Source organism: Vulpes vulpes, chromosome 15 (assembly GCF_048418805.1).
Source record: "Vulpes vulpes isolate BD-2025 chromosome 15, VulVul3, whole genome shotgun sequence".
NCBI lineage: Eukaryota > Metazoa > Chordata > Mammalia > Carnivora > Canidae > Vulpes > Vulpes vulpes.
Window position 1 is genome coordinate 58,970,794 of NC_132794.1, and position 18,689 is coordinate 58,989,482.

General features: G+C 34.8%; 1 protein-coding gene across 1 annotated transcript in view; it reads right to left on the bottom strand.

Annotated features, from left to right (window-relative positions):
• Positions 1-18,689, bottom strand: part of WDR72 (WD repeat domain 72) — a 227,726-nt gene that overhangs the window by 82,779 nt on the left and 126,258 nt on the right. Inside the window, exons 15-18 of the mRNA XM_025994816.2 lie at positions 13,538-14,355; positions 10,694-10,785; positions 6,422-6,501; positions 431-632 (exon numbers count right to left, since the gene is read on the bottom strand). Coding sequence (XP_025850601.1) covers positions 431-632; positions 6,422-6,501; positions 10,694-10,785; positions 13,538-14,355 — 1,192 coding nt within the window. The remainder of the gene's footprint in view (positions 1-430; positions 633-6,421; positions 6,502-10,693; positions 10,786-13,537; positions 14,356-18,689) is intronic.

An 18,689-nucleotide genomic window follows, 5' to 3' on the forward strand; every position in this document is an offset into this window, starting at 1 on the left:
TAAATCAGTTTAATTTTAGTTTCTACTACATTTCTTATTTTTAGAAAAGAAAAAAAAAAGCTGGCACACGGCTACTTTCAAGGTAATCAAGTGGAAAAATTTAGGACCCATTATTATGAAGGTATTCTTAACATATGTCATTAAGCTATTAGTGTTAATCCTGTTTTCATTTTAATTATTTAATTTGAAAATATTTCTATAAACAAATTCAATTTGTGTTCTAGAAAATATTTATTGATTATAATAGAATTTAGAAAATTTTTTTAGAAACTTAAAATTATCAGAAGAAACTGATAGGAGAATAGGTCAGAAACAGGACACTTGGCTCAGTTTTTGCAGAAATGATATATTGTGAACTCATATTCTGAACGCACTCTAAGTAGTTGAAAAAGTTCTGATGAAAGTGCATGCCAATAAATTTTGCACTTACTTTGCAGAGGCCAGGTGTCTGTAGCACACTGTAACTCTATCTCCTCCCCCTGGGTCCATTCTGTCTTCTGGAGGATCTGCCTCATCTCACAGTGAATGTCCTCTGTCATGGACACTGGTTGACTGCTGACTGGTGTCTTACTCAAGGTCTTCATATGCTGTTGAACTTCCGCCAAGAGAACAGCTTGTATTACTTCCGTTACCTATAAAGTTTTTTTTTTTTAATAATTTTTTGTTAGTATTATTACAAATGCTTGGAGTCTTACATCAAAGTAAGAGCCTGGCATTTTCACTTAAATAGTTTTCATAGAAAGTGGACCACTCCCTTCCACTAGAATTAGCATCTGAAACAATTGAAATGCAGATACTGAGCACTGGAACCCAAACCATTTCACACTGTTCTATTAACACTAGAGATTCTAAAAGGAAAGTTGAAAGGAGTCCTCAGTTTTCTTTAGGATTCTTTCTTCCCACCAGAAGATAAAGAAAATTAATTTGAAGATATTATATTGCTCATAAAGACAAATTTATCTCCTCGAAGTATGTCTGGCTCTAAAGCACTATTTAGCTAAAAACACTTGATTTAAACTTAGGTTTAATACAGAAAACTAAAGACAAGGTTTTAATAATAAATCTCACTAAATTGTGTGTAGGTGTACATGGTTTTACAGAGTTCAAAGCCTCCCTTCCAATTATTGTATATATCCAGTCAAGGATCGGTGATTGGGTTGAGGGGAAGGGGAATGCTTGTCACAGGCATCTAATCCAATATCTTCTTTTTTTTTTAAATGAAGAACCTGGGATATTATATCCCATAGATATGGCGGACAGGCCTTCTGACCCCTGATTTCTACATTATTTGTATTATATGTCCTCCCAAGTTTCTTTACCTTCATTCCTTAGTAAAACATCAGTGACAATGCAACTTAGTCTCTTCCTGTCAAAATATGAGGCAAGGTCCAGCAGTTATAGAGAATTCAAATAAAGCCAAGAGCCGAATCAGTGAGACAATAGGAAGGACACCACTGATCTCAGTGAACTTGGGGCACTTTTCTATTATCCTTCTTTGGGTGACAGTTAAATCTTTCCTATGACCACACCCCAATGCCTACTCTTTTTTTCCCTCAGAAGACTGCCCTGTGTCAAGATGACTCATGTTCCACCATTGCCACCATCCCCTCTGCATTATCCCCTGTCTACCCGTAGGATACCTTCAGGTAGGGCTTTGAGTGGAACAACACCAGCTGATCTAGAGATGCTGACATCAAAAGCAGAAAAGGTATTCAGCTAAATATTAATTTAGTCTTGTATGTGCCATGGTAGCACATGCAATCTTCAGGTTCCAGGGACACTCAGAGAGCTTAGCTTACGTTGATGGCAAATGCTCTCTTGAACTGCCTGCCAGGGCAGAAGGAGCAGGGTGCTTGACTTTTAAATATAGGAAGCTACATAAAAGTATCAGAGCAGCTTCCTGATCTCTGATCATCCCCTGTTCTTGTGTACTCCAATGTTCATACTCAAATACTTAGGTAGGTCATGAAAAAAGGCTAATAGAGGATGTGTTTTTAATATTGCTACCAAGTCTACCAACACTGCAGGACTTCCTGTCACAATACAGGTAGGCACAGGATCCTTATCATGCATATCCTATGATGAGATACTGAACATTGTAATAACTATTGCAAACCATGGTTCTAACATACAGTTCTACATATTATGATACTGGTGAATCATGCCTATTAATATCTACCATGTGATGATATATATATATATATATATTTGTATTAGATATATTTACAAACATATACTTTCCTCTATTAAAATAAATGAACCGTGCTTATTATGTATATCATATAATGGGACAAACTATATTAATTATTCATGAACAATTTTGCATCATTGAATTTATTTTGCTTTAATTTTGTCACACATCTTATTTGATAACACTGCTTCCAAGATGAGGATGGTATGGTAGAAAGAACTCTGAATAAAAAATGAGAAAGCCCGAGTTTCTGATCCAACTATTACAGTTATCACAAAGGCAACTTTTGCCAAGTCATATACTACTCTGAGACTTCATGTCCTTCCTCATAAAACAAAGTCCATGATGCTGAGTAAGGCTAGGATGAAAACTTTCAATCACAGAAACCTGTATGGAACTTGCTTTGTCCCTATCTATAAATCAGGAGGATATTGATATCTTCAGACCTATAAAACATCCAGACTGTGGCTTATCCTTCAGAATGTGCAGATTGGCCATATGCTCCCATGGGATCATGTCTGCCTTCTCACACTGGAATTATTACCATCTCTGAGGAGCAACTACAATGCGATTTAGAATCTCTGATACCACTGGATAACAGCTTGGGTCAATATTCTTTCCTAAAAATATGTAAGGATGTATGCAATTTCATTGAATATTTCTAATTATTGAATTGATATATCATGACCACATTTTTAACTTTGTATTTTGGGGCTTGTTGACATATTTGCCATTATCAATGCATATTATAAGAATAAATAATAATAAATAAACAATGAGTACAACTGAAAGCAAGAGGAAGCTGAAATAGTTGAATAAAACATATTAACCATAATGAATAGGTTACTTAGTCACAAAACTTAAAAGCGAATATTGAATGGCATACAACCAATTAGCAACAAACTCAAACCCACACTTTGTACTCAGTGTGAAATCAATACTCAGCATGGTTCCAATCCACAGACAGATGGTACATCTTATAAGCATGCAATAATGTTATCACAGTATCTGGTATACAGTGGGTACTAAATAGATGCTAATGCAATTGAAATAGATTCTGTACTCAAAATATAAAATGTAGAAAGTAGAATTTATTGATAATTTCTGACTATCAATACTTAAATCTCTCTAGTACATAAATATAGTAGATACATTTTGAAGATAGTTAGTAGGGATAGAATTTTCCCCAACAAAATATAAAATTTTTAGACAATATATTATATAATTTTTTGAATTTAATAGTGAGCTAGAACTGAAAGCACTATGGCTATAAAGCTGTCTTCCAAATGCATAGAAATAATTTTCTTTGAAAAGACAGATGTGTAAAGCATTACACTCTTATGAGGGAATGTGTACAGATTTAAGTGAAGATTTACAAATCCATTGGCTGGAAAGAGACAGCCACAAATCTGGGTCATATACTTATTACTAGAGTATTACTATGCCATAGGAAAGCTAAAAATTTTAATGGTTTTCTGCTAAAACCTTGACATAGCAAAGTTCTGTAAAATAGCACAGAGCATTATGAAGACTCATGAGATCTCCTGTGGCCTGCTTGTGGTTCCAATGTCCCGATTTTCTAGGAGAAAAGCATTTTCTCAACACTCAGTTTCACATCAACTTTTCATGTCTTTGCATCATCTCCTGTAAAAGCAATATTTGTTCCTAGAGACATGGATATCATGATTTCACCCACTGGTGTTAGATTATAAAATCCAGAGAACTTTAGTGAAGCTTCAGAAACACACAAATTAGCAATCCCAAAACCTTACTGTTGCTTTTCCAGCTTTTATTTCTCTGTTGGGTATGGGTAAATTTCATGCATTAGAAGCAAAAGAGACAATCTCTAGACAAACTCATTCATCTGCAAAATTAACAGATTCTTCCCCCTTCCATAAAGTACCACCTCTTCAATTTCTGAGATAGGATTTTACTCTTTTACAGAAGCATTCCATTACCACCTAAAATAGGTTAAAAAGTAGATTCAGCTTAACATGATTTGACTAACTGCTTAAATGAACAGCTTTATAAGGTATTGGAGGATTGGTTAATGAAGCATTTAAATGAGGCTATAAGAGCCTCTGTTGTTCCCAAAGGACCCAGGAATTATCATTCCCATTTTACACGTGAGGAAAATAATCAACAAGTTACATTTATCTTCCAGAATTATTCATCAGGTTAGTGGCAGAGATGAGAGAAGAACTTTGAAGCTTAGACTACCTATAAAGTGAGTAATAAGTGCTCTGGTAATGTTTGTCACACTGCCAGACTTTTACACAAGGTCATAGAATCATAGAACCTTAAAGGTCCATTAGTCCAAACATGTCCAAACCACATTAAAATTTATATGAAGGTCAAATGAACAATTACAAAAGATCTTTAGTTAGAGCAATTCAGGATAAATTTCCTGTTGAATTCTTTTCCTTCATGATTTCTTCCCCCCCCCCCCCCCCCCCCCATTGAGGAATTCTTAGGCTACTGGGGGGAAAAGAAATCTTACCTTTAATAGAGACTCTTAACTGATCGCTAGCATGCTGATAAAGTCAACATGTACTAATGTTTATTTGATTGTCACAGAGGCTTTTTGCATAGCTATTTATTCATTCATTAAATATTTATTGACAGGCTGCTGTGACTACTGCTTTTCTGGGCAGTGGTGATAGAAGGGTGAATGAGAGGGACCAACTCCCTGTTCTTAGCAAACTTCTAGGACAGCAAGAAGACAGAAGATAAGCAAGCAAAAAAGCAAATGGCATGACTTCCATTAAAAGCAATTGCAACAGGGATGCCTGGGTGGCTACAGTGGTTGAACGTATGCCTTTGGCTCAGGTTGTGATCCTGGGGTCCTGGGATCAAGTGCTGCATCAGGCTCTCCAGAGGGTGCCTGCTTTTACTTCTACCTATGTCTCTGCCTGTCTCTCTGTGTCTCTCATGAATAAATAAATAAAATCTAAAAAAAGAAAAAAGAAAAGCAATTGCAACAAAGAAAATAAAACCAGGGTGTTGCCCTGGTAACTAGAGGCATGGGGTGGGGGAGGGTGTGGTGAGAACATGAGTCAGAGAATCAGGGAAGACTTCTTTGAAGAGTTGTTTTTTTGAGCAAAGACCCAAATGATGAATGGAAAAATGAGAATTCCAGCCCAAGAGCAGCGTAATGGCCTGAGGTAGAAATGAGCTTTGTGTATTGTAAATAAAAACATCAGTGTGGCTACAGCTTCAGGGGAGAATGATGAATGAAGAGGTTAGGCTGGTGGCAAATCATGTAGAAACTTGTAGGCCATAGTAACAAGTTTCCCATTCCAACTGTGTTTATTTGGTTTTGTAGTGTCAACCCCACACTGTGTCCTGAGTTAACACTCTTTGTTTTCCTATAACTAAGAATAAACATTTGTAATTGGAATTATTGCTATGCCTGTCTTGCAAATTTGACATTTATTAAGTTCATGAAGGAGAATAAAGTTCTGATAATCATTCATTTAATCAATGCACATATATTTACTGTACAATGTACAAAGCTACCTGGTATGCTTTTAGGATCCACAAAACCTTCAAAGAGATAAAGGACTTAAACTGGGCCTTGAAGAAACCCGTTCTCTCAAGCAGCTTACAGATGAGGTAACTCTCAAGGTAGAAAAATGATTCCTAGTACCCATACCAAATTCCCAAGCCTAGGAAATTTTATGTCATAGCACATGTTGAAATCAAATAACAGACAATTTGGCCACAAATTGAAATTTCTTTCCTTTTTTTTTTTTTTTTAAGATTTTATTTATTTATTCCTGAGAGACACAGAGAGAGAGACAGAGACATAGGCAGAGGGAGAATCAGGCTCCCCACAGGGAGCTTGATGAGGGACTTGATCCCAGGACCCCGGGATCATGACTGAACTGAAGGCACAACCCTAAGCCACCCAGGTACCCTAACAAACTGAAATTTCAATAGGCAATAAGTTACCTGTAACAACAGTAACCTTCCCTCCTGAGGCCCTCTATTCATCCCACCTCATCTGGTGTGTCCTTGCACATGTCATTTTTTCACTTTTTCCCTCATTATCAGTCTCTGCATTAGTCCTGTTACATGAAATGCCCTGGGAAGAAATATTCTGTAAGGACAACAGTAGCCACTTACAGGTACTCTCAGGTTACGGGGAGTATGAATGAACCTCTCACAGAATGGAAAGGAAAGCAAGGAGCTCTTCTAATAACTTCAAGAACATGCACTGTATCATACCTGCACAGACTGGTCTCTCCAACAGGAAATTAGCTTCAAAAGTGAAATATCAGCTTCAGGTGTATGGGATTCATTCTTACCTAGAAATACAGAAAACATATTTGTATCTCAAGAGTATTTTTTTTTTAATTTTTATTTATGTATTATAGTCACAGAGAGAGAGAGATAGAGGCAGAGACACAGGCAGAGGGAGAAGCAGGCTCCATGCACCGGGAGCCCGATGTAGGATTCGATCCCGGGTCTCCAGGATTGCGCCCTGGGCCAAAGGCAGGCGCCAAACCGCTGCGCCACCCAGGGATCCCTGTATCTCAAGAGTATTAAAAAATGGATACAACCCAATGATCCTTAACCCTGGCTGCCTGTTAGAATCACCTGGGGAGCATTTTTTCCATAAACACCAATGTCCAGGTTCAATCTTTCAAAAATTCTGATTTAATCAGCCATGGGGAGAGGAGAAGGCAGGCATTAAGTACTTTGTAAAAGTAACTCAGGTGATTTTCATGTGTAACCAGAGTCAAGAACCATTTACTAATTTATATGTATTTCTAACAGTTATGCTAATACATATTTACATCAAATCAAATTCATCCTTATGCCCTAAACCCATCTTTGTAACTTTTGGCAATGGAGTACAATGAATAATGATCCCACCCAAAGAAGATTGCCAAATTTTACAATTCCTCCCTCATACAAATAGATCCTGAAATACTACCTTCCCATGAATCAGCACCTATCACACGGAAATCATATAAAAGATTTCCTTTGATTTGTCCTTACCCAGCTATACTACTTTGATCAATAGATATAGCACTTATGTTTTAATTTGACTCATTTTGTTATGTATTGTTTCTCTTAAGTTTGCCCTTTTGAATGTCCTTTCTATCTATTTGCCTTAATGTTCAGTGTGAAGTTTTAAGAGTGAGCTAGGGCTTGGTTTTTTTAAATTGATCCAGAGAGTGTCCAGCAGCCCCCTACACAAAAAAGCACTTAATAAGTGCCTTTTCATTAATTGAAAATGTACATATTATCATCCAAATGAAAAATTGATCAATTAAGGCTTTCTGATGGCTAAAGTATATTATCTAGGTGCCAGATCCTGGGAGTGAGATAAGGAAAAATGATGATGGCTTGCATTGGAGGGAAAATTACTCTAATTGTCTATTTAAATTAATGTATTAATATGTGTTTGAAATTCTGGCATCAACTCTTTAAGTTAGTATTAGTCCAGTGTGCTTTTCATTGAATCACCATTTTATACATTAATAGATATGTACATGTGTGTACATATGTACAAATATATATTTTCTAAATGTTTTATATTTTATACATGTATTTTTACATATCACATTAGTGGTCAAGGGAAGTGTGATAGAAAGTATTGAACATAATGTGAACTGAGAATGTTATAGAGATATATAAGAAACTTCTGACTTGTTATTGATATCGTTATTTTTCCCTGATGGAACATATGATATGAATTTGAAATGACCAAGACCAGTGCATAAAACATGTAAGTACGATGGAGCATTATGATTTTGAAGTCATATTTTCTATTGCTTCATGAGCACAGCAGGTAAGAGAAAATTTTCTTTTGATCTCTCTCCTTCCCCCCCTTCTCTCATTCTGTTGACCTTGTGACTCTACCATCAAAGCTAAGTATTGGTCTCAACTGTAACTACTTACTGGCATCATGGGGTACTTCACAGTGCACTTTAATGTGATGTTAAAATTTTAATATGAGGTAGAAATGAGAGCCAACTTCTCTTGGCAATGTCAGTGAGCTAAAGAATTAATTGCAACATCAGGGGGAAAGATAAAAAGAAAACACCCCAGGCTTACCAATATTACTGAGTCACCATTTTTGCTGACAGAAGTGGGTTTTGGTTCCTGTCAACTCTTTAGAATGAGCACCTCAGAGCATTATTTTATTCTTTAGGCTTGACTCTACCAAATTAATAGCATAAAGTGAACCCCTCCTTTCCCTTCACCTCCCATCTTCCAATTATTAAAACACAAAACCATGTTTCCTTAGGACCTGAGTGAATCTGAAATGCTATAAATGCCACCTCTCAACAGGCGGGACACTATTCAATAATAACACTAGTTGCTCCTACTGCTCTGGTTGGGGCCCCCCTTGGCTCTGCTTAGCAATTCTCTTGGTCTTTGCAGAAACCACTTATATAACGCCTTAAATTCTAATCCTTTTATTAATGTTATAGAAAATGAAAACAAGGATAAATGCCCTAAGGAGAGCTACTACTTAAGGAGAAGGCAGGCAACCCAGGCTGGGACCATTTAGAGGGGACAATAGTTGTAATCATAACTGAGAAGCATGCTGACATAATGCAAAGAGCAAGTGGTTTGGGACCAGACAGGGTTGACCTGGAAGCCTGACTCTTCTGCTCAACAGCATTTTGCCTCTGAGTGAGTCATCTAACTTCCCTGAGTTCAGTTTTCCTAAGGATACCACAGAGACGGTCCCTTCTACCGTTCAAGTTTATATACTGAGATAGTATGTGTAAAGCCGTGAGCATAATTCTTTGAATATACTAGGCACTCAAAAATTGGAAGCTATTAGTGAACTATCACTTTAAAATATTCCAAATATTCTTTTCAATAACTTTGAGAAGGCAGGCCCCTATGTACTATTGTTCAGAGCATCTAAATGTATCGATCATATACTGCACAACTTTGGATACACCATACCATGCACACCAAGTCTAGAATCTTATTCACATTTTACAAATATAGTAAATACTGCTTTTAAAGGAGTAAAAAACATGCCCAAAGCTGCATAAGTGGTAAGTGGCAAAAGTAGATCTTAAACCTCAGCCATCTATTTCCAAGATGATTGTTCTATTTACTATTCACCCATTAATCCAAAGGTATTTGCTTAATTCCTTTAAGTCTTTGTTCTGAGAACTAGGGATACAGTAGTAAATAAAGCTGTCATAAAAAAATAATAATCCCCATGGAGCTTACATTTTAGTAGCAGGACATAGACAGCAAATGAAAAGAGAGATATTACATCAGAGAGTGAAAAGAATTATGGAAAACAGTAAAACAGGGAATGGGACAGAGTGTGCTGAGGAGAAAGAAGGGCACCTTCATTGATAAAATGGCATTTGAGCAACAATGAAAGATGTAAGGTGGAGGCAGGATGCAGCAGGTTGGCCTCTGGGATCTGAGGAAAGAGCATTTCAGGCAGCAGAAGAGTAGTGCAAAGCCCCTAAGACCTGCCTGTCTGTTTGGGTAAGAGAAAAAGGTCCAATGTAGCTGGAACATGCTAAACAAGGGATAAGTACAAAGAGATGAGGTCAGATGGGATTGGCATCGTGTGCAATAGCAGAAGCAGAACAGCCAGGTTATAAAGGGCCTTATATGTTATCCTAAGGACTGTGGCATTTATTTATTTATTTAGGCTTTTATTTGGAGTGGAACAGAAGCTGCTGAAACATTTTAAACAGAAGATAAGGTTCTGACTTAGTTTCCAATAGGTCATTTTGGCTGTTTGATTGTGAATAGAGTATGGGAAGAAGATATAGGAGCAGAGGAGTGGTTAGGAGGTTTCCAGAGTAGTCCAGGAAGGGGGAGATGAAGGCTCCCGAGTGGGGTGGGGAGGTCACATACGTAGAGAGAAACAGTCAGAATCAGGGATATATCATGAAGGTAGAATCAATATATTTACTAAAAGATTGGATGTGGGTTTTGAAAAAAGGAGAAAGTCAAAATTACACCAAAGTTCTTGGCCTGAACAACTAGAAGGGCAGTTTTGCCATTTACTGAGATGAAAAAGATTTAGAGAAGGAGGTTTTGAGGATAAATTAGCTATTTGGCTTCAAAAGAAAACCTAAACACCAAGACTATTACTCAGAAGAATTCAAGGACCATTATATAACCTTCTGAAAAAGCTATAAAATTCTCTAATATAATAATCATTTATTTGGTAATAAAGATACTGATGTAATAACCTTCCCCATAAATCACATGTGACCTTAATTTAATATCCAAATATTTCTTTTGCTGGAAAATTTTAGACTACAGGCATTTCAAAGATCATTTGTCTTATAATGTTATTTATTTTAATAAAAACATCATATATATTTCAAATACAGAATACAAAAGTATAGCCATGTGAAATGCAAACTAAATCAAACAATAAATGCAAACACTGCTCATTCTAAATTGTAGCATGTGATCCAGTTATAGATAGACTAGTTATTTTCTATTTTATAGAGGAAAAATATCAGACTATATCTGTGAGTCCCTTACCATTTCGTAAGTAACCATAGAAGCTTGAAATATTCAAAATCTCATTCCCAGGACTTTTTGCCTTGTTGTGCACAGATTCCATTTTGAAAGACCTGTGGGGGGAAAAATAAAGGATATCATTAAAGATGATATATGGAAAGTATTTTTAGAAATAAATTTTAAAAATGAGTGCATGACCAAAAATTCAGGAATTGAACACAAATTATTTTTAGCAACGTTGTCCACTTTAATCTCTTTGGTAAATCTTATTCTCCACTTTGTTCCTACCTAAAATCTTAATCCCAGTTTTGAATCTTAGTTTACTGAATTTACCTTATGACTCACTTTTCCAGGAGGAGCCCCACTATGTTAAGTCATGTAATTTGTGACTAATGTAATATATTTTGAATTCTAATATGTTGGCATCTGCCAGAGTTCTTCCCAGGTAGTGTAAGGACCTGATGAAGGCAGGCTTTACCCTAGCCAGGGATTCTATTATAGGAACTTTCAGATACTCTTTAGGGATATACTCATGGCTCTTATCTTAAAATACAGTTAGGTCATGCACTCAGTTGTTAAGCACACAAGGATTTCTCAACCTTCAAAACCACAGTGAAATGTTAGTGAAATGGCCAAATCTGTTGGAAAGATTTGGTGTGACAAGTCCTACATATTATTTTGACTTCCTAAAAAATGACACACAGTCTGACAGCAGATCAAAGTTGAAGTCACTGATTTTGGGAGGCAGTCTCTAATCCCAACAACTCCTTCAATAATGTGTTTGTTTTAATGATGAATTTTGTAAAGAATTAAGTAATGGATGGCAGCAACTTAGGCTATTTAGTGGAAGGCAGGCTGAAAGCCAATAATCTCCCCTCGGGGCCCCAGAAACACCCTCTACATTTTGTACTCTGTTATCAGGAGCAAACTCAGAATGAAAACCTCCATCAAACAATAACAAAGTCCCTCACTGGCTCTGATTAGGCAAACAGAATTTGTTAGCACCCAGGTTTTTAAGAATCTGAAGAAATCTTAGTGGTGATCTATCCCACCCACCTCATTTTCTAAATGAGGAAAGCAAGGCCCAGAGGGGCTAAGTAACTTGTCTAAAGCTACCTGGCTAGTTAAACAACAAAACCAGGATTTATTCCCAGGTTTTCAGGCTCTAGGCTGACTGCACTTTTTTTTTCTTACCATATTTTCAATGCTTTGTAATTTTCTTAGTAATAGAAGAGAAAACTAAAAGCCTATATGAAATTTATACATACATATATGTACATATATCATATACACACATATAAATGTATATATATATTTTTCTTCTGTTTATATTTATATAAATAAACATAAGAAAAGAAATAGAAGAAATTATATATAATATATATAAATATAAATAAATAGAATAAAAGAAATAGAGGAAAATCTTATACATGTATACATATATAGATATATGTAAATAAACAAGAAAATAGAGGAAGAGTAAGTATACAAATCACAGAAATTTATCAGTCTACTTCCTTCTTATTAAGGCACAGAACAGAAAATGGGAAACCCTATAGTATAGAAGCATTTTAATGGATGGAATCATAACATTGAATCCTGTATAATCTACATAGACTTGTTACCATACTGTAGGCCCACTAAGGGCAGAAACTGTGCCGATCATACAGTGCCTGGAACTGAGCTCCTATCACAGAATGGAAATGTCAAGGACCATTTACCATGATATATTGGATAGTGAGAACAATGTCTCTTCTGTAAAAGCATTCCGATGGTTTCATCTCTCACTAATTACTCTTTACTCCAACCACCAAAATACTTACTTATGTGACAAAGATTTTTTTCCTCATTCATTTACCCTACTTCAGTGTTTTCCATTTATTTTATGTGTATTATTTTTATCATTTGAATTAGTTCCTACCCAAATGAGAAATTTCTTTATAGTTCCTCTGTAGGCTAGTGCTAAGGACATATGCAGTGAGTGCTTGAGTTCAATCCTCTAACATCAGACTCTGAAAAACTATACTGAATTCTAGCAGTGGAAGAAGGTAAACCCACAGAGTTAAGATTAATAATGAATTAGGCTCCAGAATTAGACTGGTGGTCAGCTTTGAATCAGCCTCTAGGAGCTGAATTAATCTTGGAGTTGATATTTTCTCTCCATAAGACTCAATATCCTCATCTCTACAAAGAACAAAATAATAGCACCTATATGCCAGTTTGCATATTAAATGAAATTATGTAAGTAAAGTACTTACATGATGACTAATAGATGTTAAACATTCAAAAAACAATAGCTATTTTTACTAATCTGCACTTTTTATAAATGAATTACTGATAGCCTCCTCCAGTTTAACACGTGAAAGTATAAATTAAATGGTAGGATTTGAGGTATGAAATTTGAAAACTTTTTCCGATGATATATGAAATACATTATCACTGACATTTACTTAAATGTTCTTTGTTCATATTTAATTCACAGCAAGTAAAATGGATTTTAAGGTGTGTGTATGAATCAATCTATCTATCATCTATCTCTCTCTCTACCTATCTATTAAATCATTCAGCACCCAGCACTATGATTTTCCTGGCACATATTATGAGAGTAATGGATATTTGTTGAATGAATACATTTTCAAATATATAGATTTATTGCCCAAATTATCCTCCAGTCCCAAAGAGGAAGATTTTCTTAAATGTGTTTTGAGTTAAGGGAGTTGTTGCACATTCGCTCTTCATCTCCAAAAAGGAAGAAAGGAAGGAAGGAAAGGAGGGAGGGTGATTAGAGAGCTGAATGTAGCAAATAATGATAATTTTTTTTAATGTCCCAAATAACAATAGTCAAGATCTTTATGCATGTCTTACCTGGCAGTTCCACATGCGAACTCTAAAGGCATGTTAACTAACTTACTAACTACAAACAGTCTGCCCAATAAATAAACTAGAGTGTTTGGCTCTTGCAAAGAATCACAATTACTCTTCAGACCTCTTGGCATCCCAACCTGATTTGGAAGAGTGGACGTGTATTTATTTGACAAGTCCAAAACTTTTTCGGAAAATAAATTTACTTTTGAATCGTCTTTTTTCATTTCAGCATTGCATATATCCCATCCTGGCAGCATCAATGAGAAGCAATCTTCATTTGAGGCAAGTCCTAAAGAAACAGAATCCTGAAGCTTTAAAATATTGAGATGCTTAATACAGAGATTATCTAATTCTTTATCCACTCCCCATGGCAAAAAGCAAGATAGAAACAATTTAGCCGCATCTATTGTGATGTTGGCATCCACTTTTCTTGATGGCTTAGGGTGCATCTTCTTGGAGTTCTTCATTTTCTTTTGCCTTTTAATGCCATCACTTTCTTCTAAGAACTTGACAGTATTATCTCCTTGGGCTGGGTTTTCAACAACAGGCTTGGCTTGCGCTTCTGCTGACAGAGAACCACAAGCAGTTTTATTTCTTTTCAGCGTCAATGTTTTCTTCTCCACTGTGCTTTTGGCTCTTCTCAGGATCTCACTACCATAGAAGGAATTGGAAGGGTCAACGTCACAGATTGGAGTTGGCAGTAAAAGTTCAACCAGGTTTTCCAGATCAAATAGAAGGATATGAAAGCCAATGTTACTCCATTTTATCTTCACAGGCAAGACATTAAAAGGTCCTGAGAAAGACCTGGCATCAGCAACCTAAGGGGATTTAAAATATATATATATGTGTCAAGGTTATTATTTTTAAGTGGTTTTATTAAAGGTTCCATATTAAAATGGCATAAAAAGAAAGTATTAAGTAGCAGTACAATTAAAGGCAAGTCATTTTAATTTTTTGTCTTAGTTCTAAAAATTCCCCTCTAAATTAAACATCCAATATTCCAATATTTCTTAAATATTCTATATTCTTTTTATTAAGATTGCATTTATTTTTTCATGAAAGACACAGAGAGAGGCAGAGACATAGGCAGAGGGAGAAGCAGGCTCTCTGCCGGGAGCCTGATGTGGGACTTGATCCCAGGGCTGGGCGATCAGGACCTGAGCTGAAGGCAGACACTCAACCACTGAGCCACCCAGGTGCCCGAAACATTTATATTCTTAATATTTCTTAAAAACTTTTTTCCTCCATAACACTTTTATTTTTCCTCTAAAAATATGAATTAAGATGAGGGAGTAAGATAATGTCCTTTTATATATGATTTTATATCTTCCTATCAACATAGCCATGAAGATATACAATAGGGAAAAAGGGCTTGAAAATTAAGGGGAAGAAAAGAACATCTGCAAGAATTTAGAAAGTCTTGACAAAAATGGTGTCTTCAAATTTGTTTAAAATTTTAAATATTTGGAAATAACCTAGATGTTAACCAGTGTCAAATAGCTTTTTTTTTTTTTTTCCCTTGGTAAGCCTTGTGCTATGAACTTGCATTTATTCTTTCTCTGCCTAAAATGATTTTGCCCAAAACATTGGCATGCTTGGCTCCCATACTTGTTATGTTTTTGCTCATTTATGAGGCCTTCCTTGAGTACCTTCGCTCCTCATTTCAACCCATTGCTATACTCATTACTCTAACATCCTCATTACTCTCTATCCACTGCTTTTTTTCTTTCTCATACTTATGGTTACCTTATATTACATGAGATACTTGTTTGTTTACTGTATATCTTCCTCTGTAGCATTCAAACTCCACCTTTGCAGGAGTTCTGTGCATGTTTTGCCCCTTATGTCTATAAAACGATGCTGATATATACAGCATTACTAAGGGACTCAATAAATATTTGTTTTTTTTCAATAAATATTTGTTGAATGAACGATTAGCTTATGTATACAATGAAACAGCATTAAAATATTTAAAAATGCTGGTGTAAAACTATGCCTATTGGGAAAACTGCTCTATTAGGCAGAAAAAATAACCCCCTTTTGCAAAACTACGTGTGAATATATATATTTACATATTGATATATATACATATGTAAGTATATATACATATATGCATTTAATATATAATGTAAATATATGTATACATTATATATAATTAACATATATAGTTAACATAAATACACACACACACACACACACACACACATATATATAGTCACAAAAGGCATGCACCAAAATGCTAACAACAGTTAATTGGGAAGAGAGGATTAAAATAATCTTTATTTATATCTTAGGGTTTTTTTTTTTAATTTTGTTTCTTTTGTTTCTTTTTTTTTAGTTTTTTGGAGTTTGTTGCAGTGACATATTTAATTTATGATTATAAAAAATAAAATTTAAAAACCAACTGTTAAAAAACTTAAAGGTAAAAAAAACAAAATGGGGCAAACTTAAAAACAATATTTCCACTAATAAGATTAATGTAATTATTCATAAATGATTTTTGCAAATCAAAAATAAAGAGTACTATACAGTCTAAAAAAATGAGCAAACAGCATCAATAGCAATTCACAAAGAATAACATCCAAATTAAAATATGAAAGAAAATGTTCACCACCCATAGTAACCAAGCAAAACTGAGATAATAGTACCATTTATTACCTATTAATTTGGCAAAGAAGACTTCTTACAATATTTATTATTATGTAATATTTAATACATATGAAATAATAGACAAACCATATATTTGGTCTTTTTAGCATTATCAATGTTGTATATAAAGAAACATGGACATAACTATATGGCACCATTATTCATTGCTGCCCCAGACTAGAACTTAAACGTCCACTGACAGTGGAAGGGATAGACATTGTGATGTATCCATGCAACAAAAAATGATACAATAGTGAAAATTAGAGAACTATAGATATTCAACAACAGGTACAAAGTGTGTGAATCTACTCACATAATGTGGACCAAAGAAGCCAGACACAAAATAATTACTGTATGATTTCATTCATGTTAAGTCAAAAAAAAAAAAAAAAAACGGGCAAAAAACCCCAATAGGGTTCAAGGATGCATGCATAGATTCAAATCTATAAGGATAGTGATTACCTCTGGAGGACAGGAGGACATAGTTTCTACAGTGCTGAGTATTTTTTTACTTCATTTTTGTAGTGATTATGCAAGTAGGCACTTGGAGGGAATTCATCGTGCTATCCATTTTTGTCCTGTGCTTATTTTTTCTATATTTTAATTTCCTAGTAAATAAATAATGTTAATGAAATGCCAAATGAATATTAACGAAGTGTTCCATTCTGGATAGAAAAATAGAACTTACCCCTATTGTATACTTCTGCCTACTGTCAGAGGTGACCAATACTTTGAATTTCATGTTTATTATTTCTTTGGTTTCATTTAGCATCTTAACCTTAAATATGTATTTCCAACTGACCTATTTAATTTGCTTGTTTTATATTTTCATATAAATACTAACACAATGTTTATAATGTTCCAATTTGCTTTATCTATGTGAAAATTTCTATTTGTAGGATTCATATTTGTTGATGATTATACCTGTAGTTCTTTCATTTTCACTGTTGTAAAAAGTATTATGCTTTATGATAATATAGTTTATTTATCTACTGTTTTTAAATGGCCATTTACATTATTTCCAAGACTCATTATTGCAAAAAGAAAGAAAAAAGCTACAGTGAATATTCTCCTGGTAAAGACTTCTGGTTCACATTTGTAAAAGTTTCTAGAGTAACAATAATTCATAAGACATGTACTTCCTTAACCGTAAGGTTATCTGAAATTCTTCTCCCAAGTGATTTGCACCAATCTATAAATCTCAAAGCGTTGTATGAAGAGTTTCCATAAACCACATCCTCATTAACACAGGATCTTATTTTTGTCAATACACGGGATATAAGTTGGTATCTCTTATAATTTTAATTTTCATTTCTTCAATTATTACCATTAATTATCAAGGCAATATTTCATTGGCCTTTCATGTTGTTGTATAAAGTGCCTACCCATGGCTTTTATAAACTTTCTAGTTATCCTTTTCTTATTGCTGCCTAGGATATTAATCAATTTATCTAGGACCCACAATATTCCATGGTCTAAAGAGCTTTACAAAGACTTCAGATCTGGTGGGTAGGTTCTCCTATCCAGTTGTTCCTATGGTCTTTCACTCTTTCATACAGGTTTGAGGATGTTTGTCAAGTTCCAGGGTGTATCTCCCCCTTACTTAGACCATGCTTAATTTCTTTTGATAGTTTAATGATTTAATTTCTTTTGATAGTTTAATGATAGTTCAGAGGGAGGCTTATATTATTTGTTTATCAGTTTTTTAAACTTCCTGTAGCTATGGGTTCTTTTTCATTTCTGATATTAATTTTGTTGCTTTTACTTTTTTTTTTCTCTTGCCAGAAGTTTATTGATTTTGATATTCTTTTCAAAGAATCAACTTTTGACTTTGTAGATCCTCTTAATGGAGTAATGTTTTTCTTGGAAGATCGTTTCACTGAATGTACAATTTTAATTTCACTTATTTTCTCAGAGCATTTTTGAAGGCATTCTCCTGTAGTCTTTGATTCAGTTGAGATGTCAGCTGGTACTCTGTCACTCTGTCTTTTCAAATCTTTTTGTCTTTACTATTCAGCATAGAATCGTAGAATCACTAGAATTCTTTTAAGTGTGGATGTTTTCCCCCAATCTTACATTATATCTGAGTATTCCTGTCTTTTCTTAATTTTGTTAAGTTCTGACTTACCTGTTTGAATATTTTCCCTCTCCATTCCTTTAGCCCCATGCAGAACTCTGATGAGCTGTTTGTCACACTCTGTCCTCTCATGGTTTTTTTTTTTTTTTTAAATCTCTTTTTCTCTTTGTGCCTCATGCTGGGTATCACTTCAGAATTCTCTTTTAGCTTGCCAATTTTCTTCTCACTTGTCTTTACTATAACATTTAACTTACCCATTGAATTTTTAATTTTAATTTTTACATTTTCAATCTCTGTAAATTCTATCTGGCCTCTTAAAAAACAGATTGTTTGCTTTTACAGTCAATTATTTCTTATATTTTTTAAATTAATTTTTATTGGTGTTCAATTTACCAACATACAGAAAAACACCCAGTGCTCATCCCG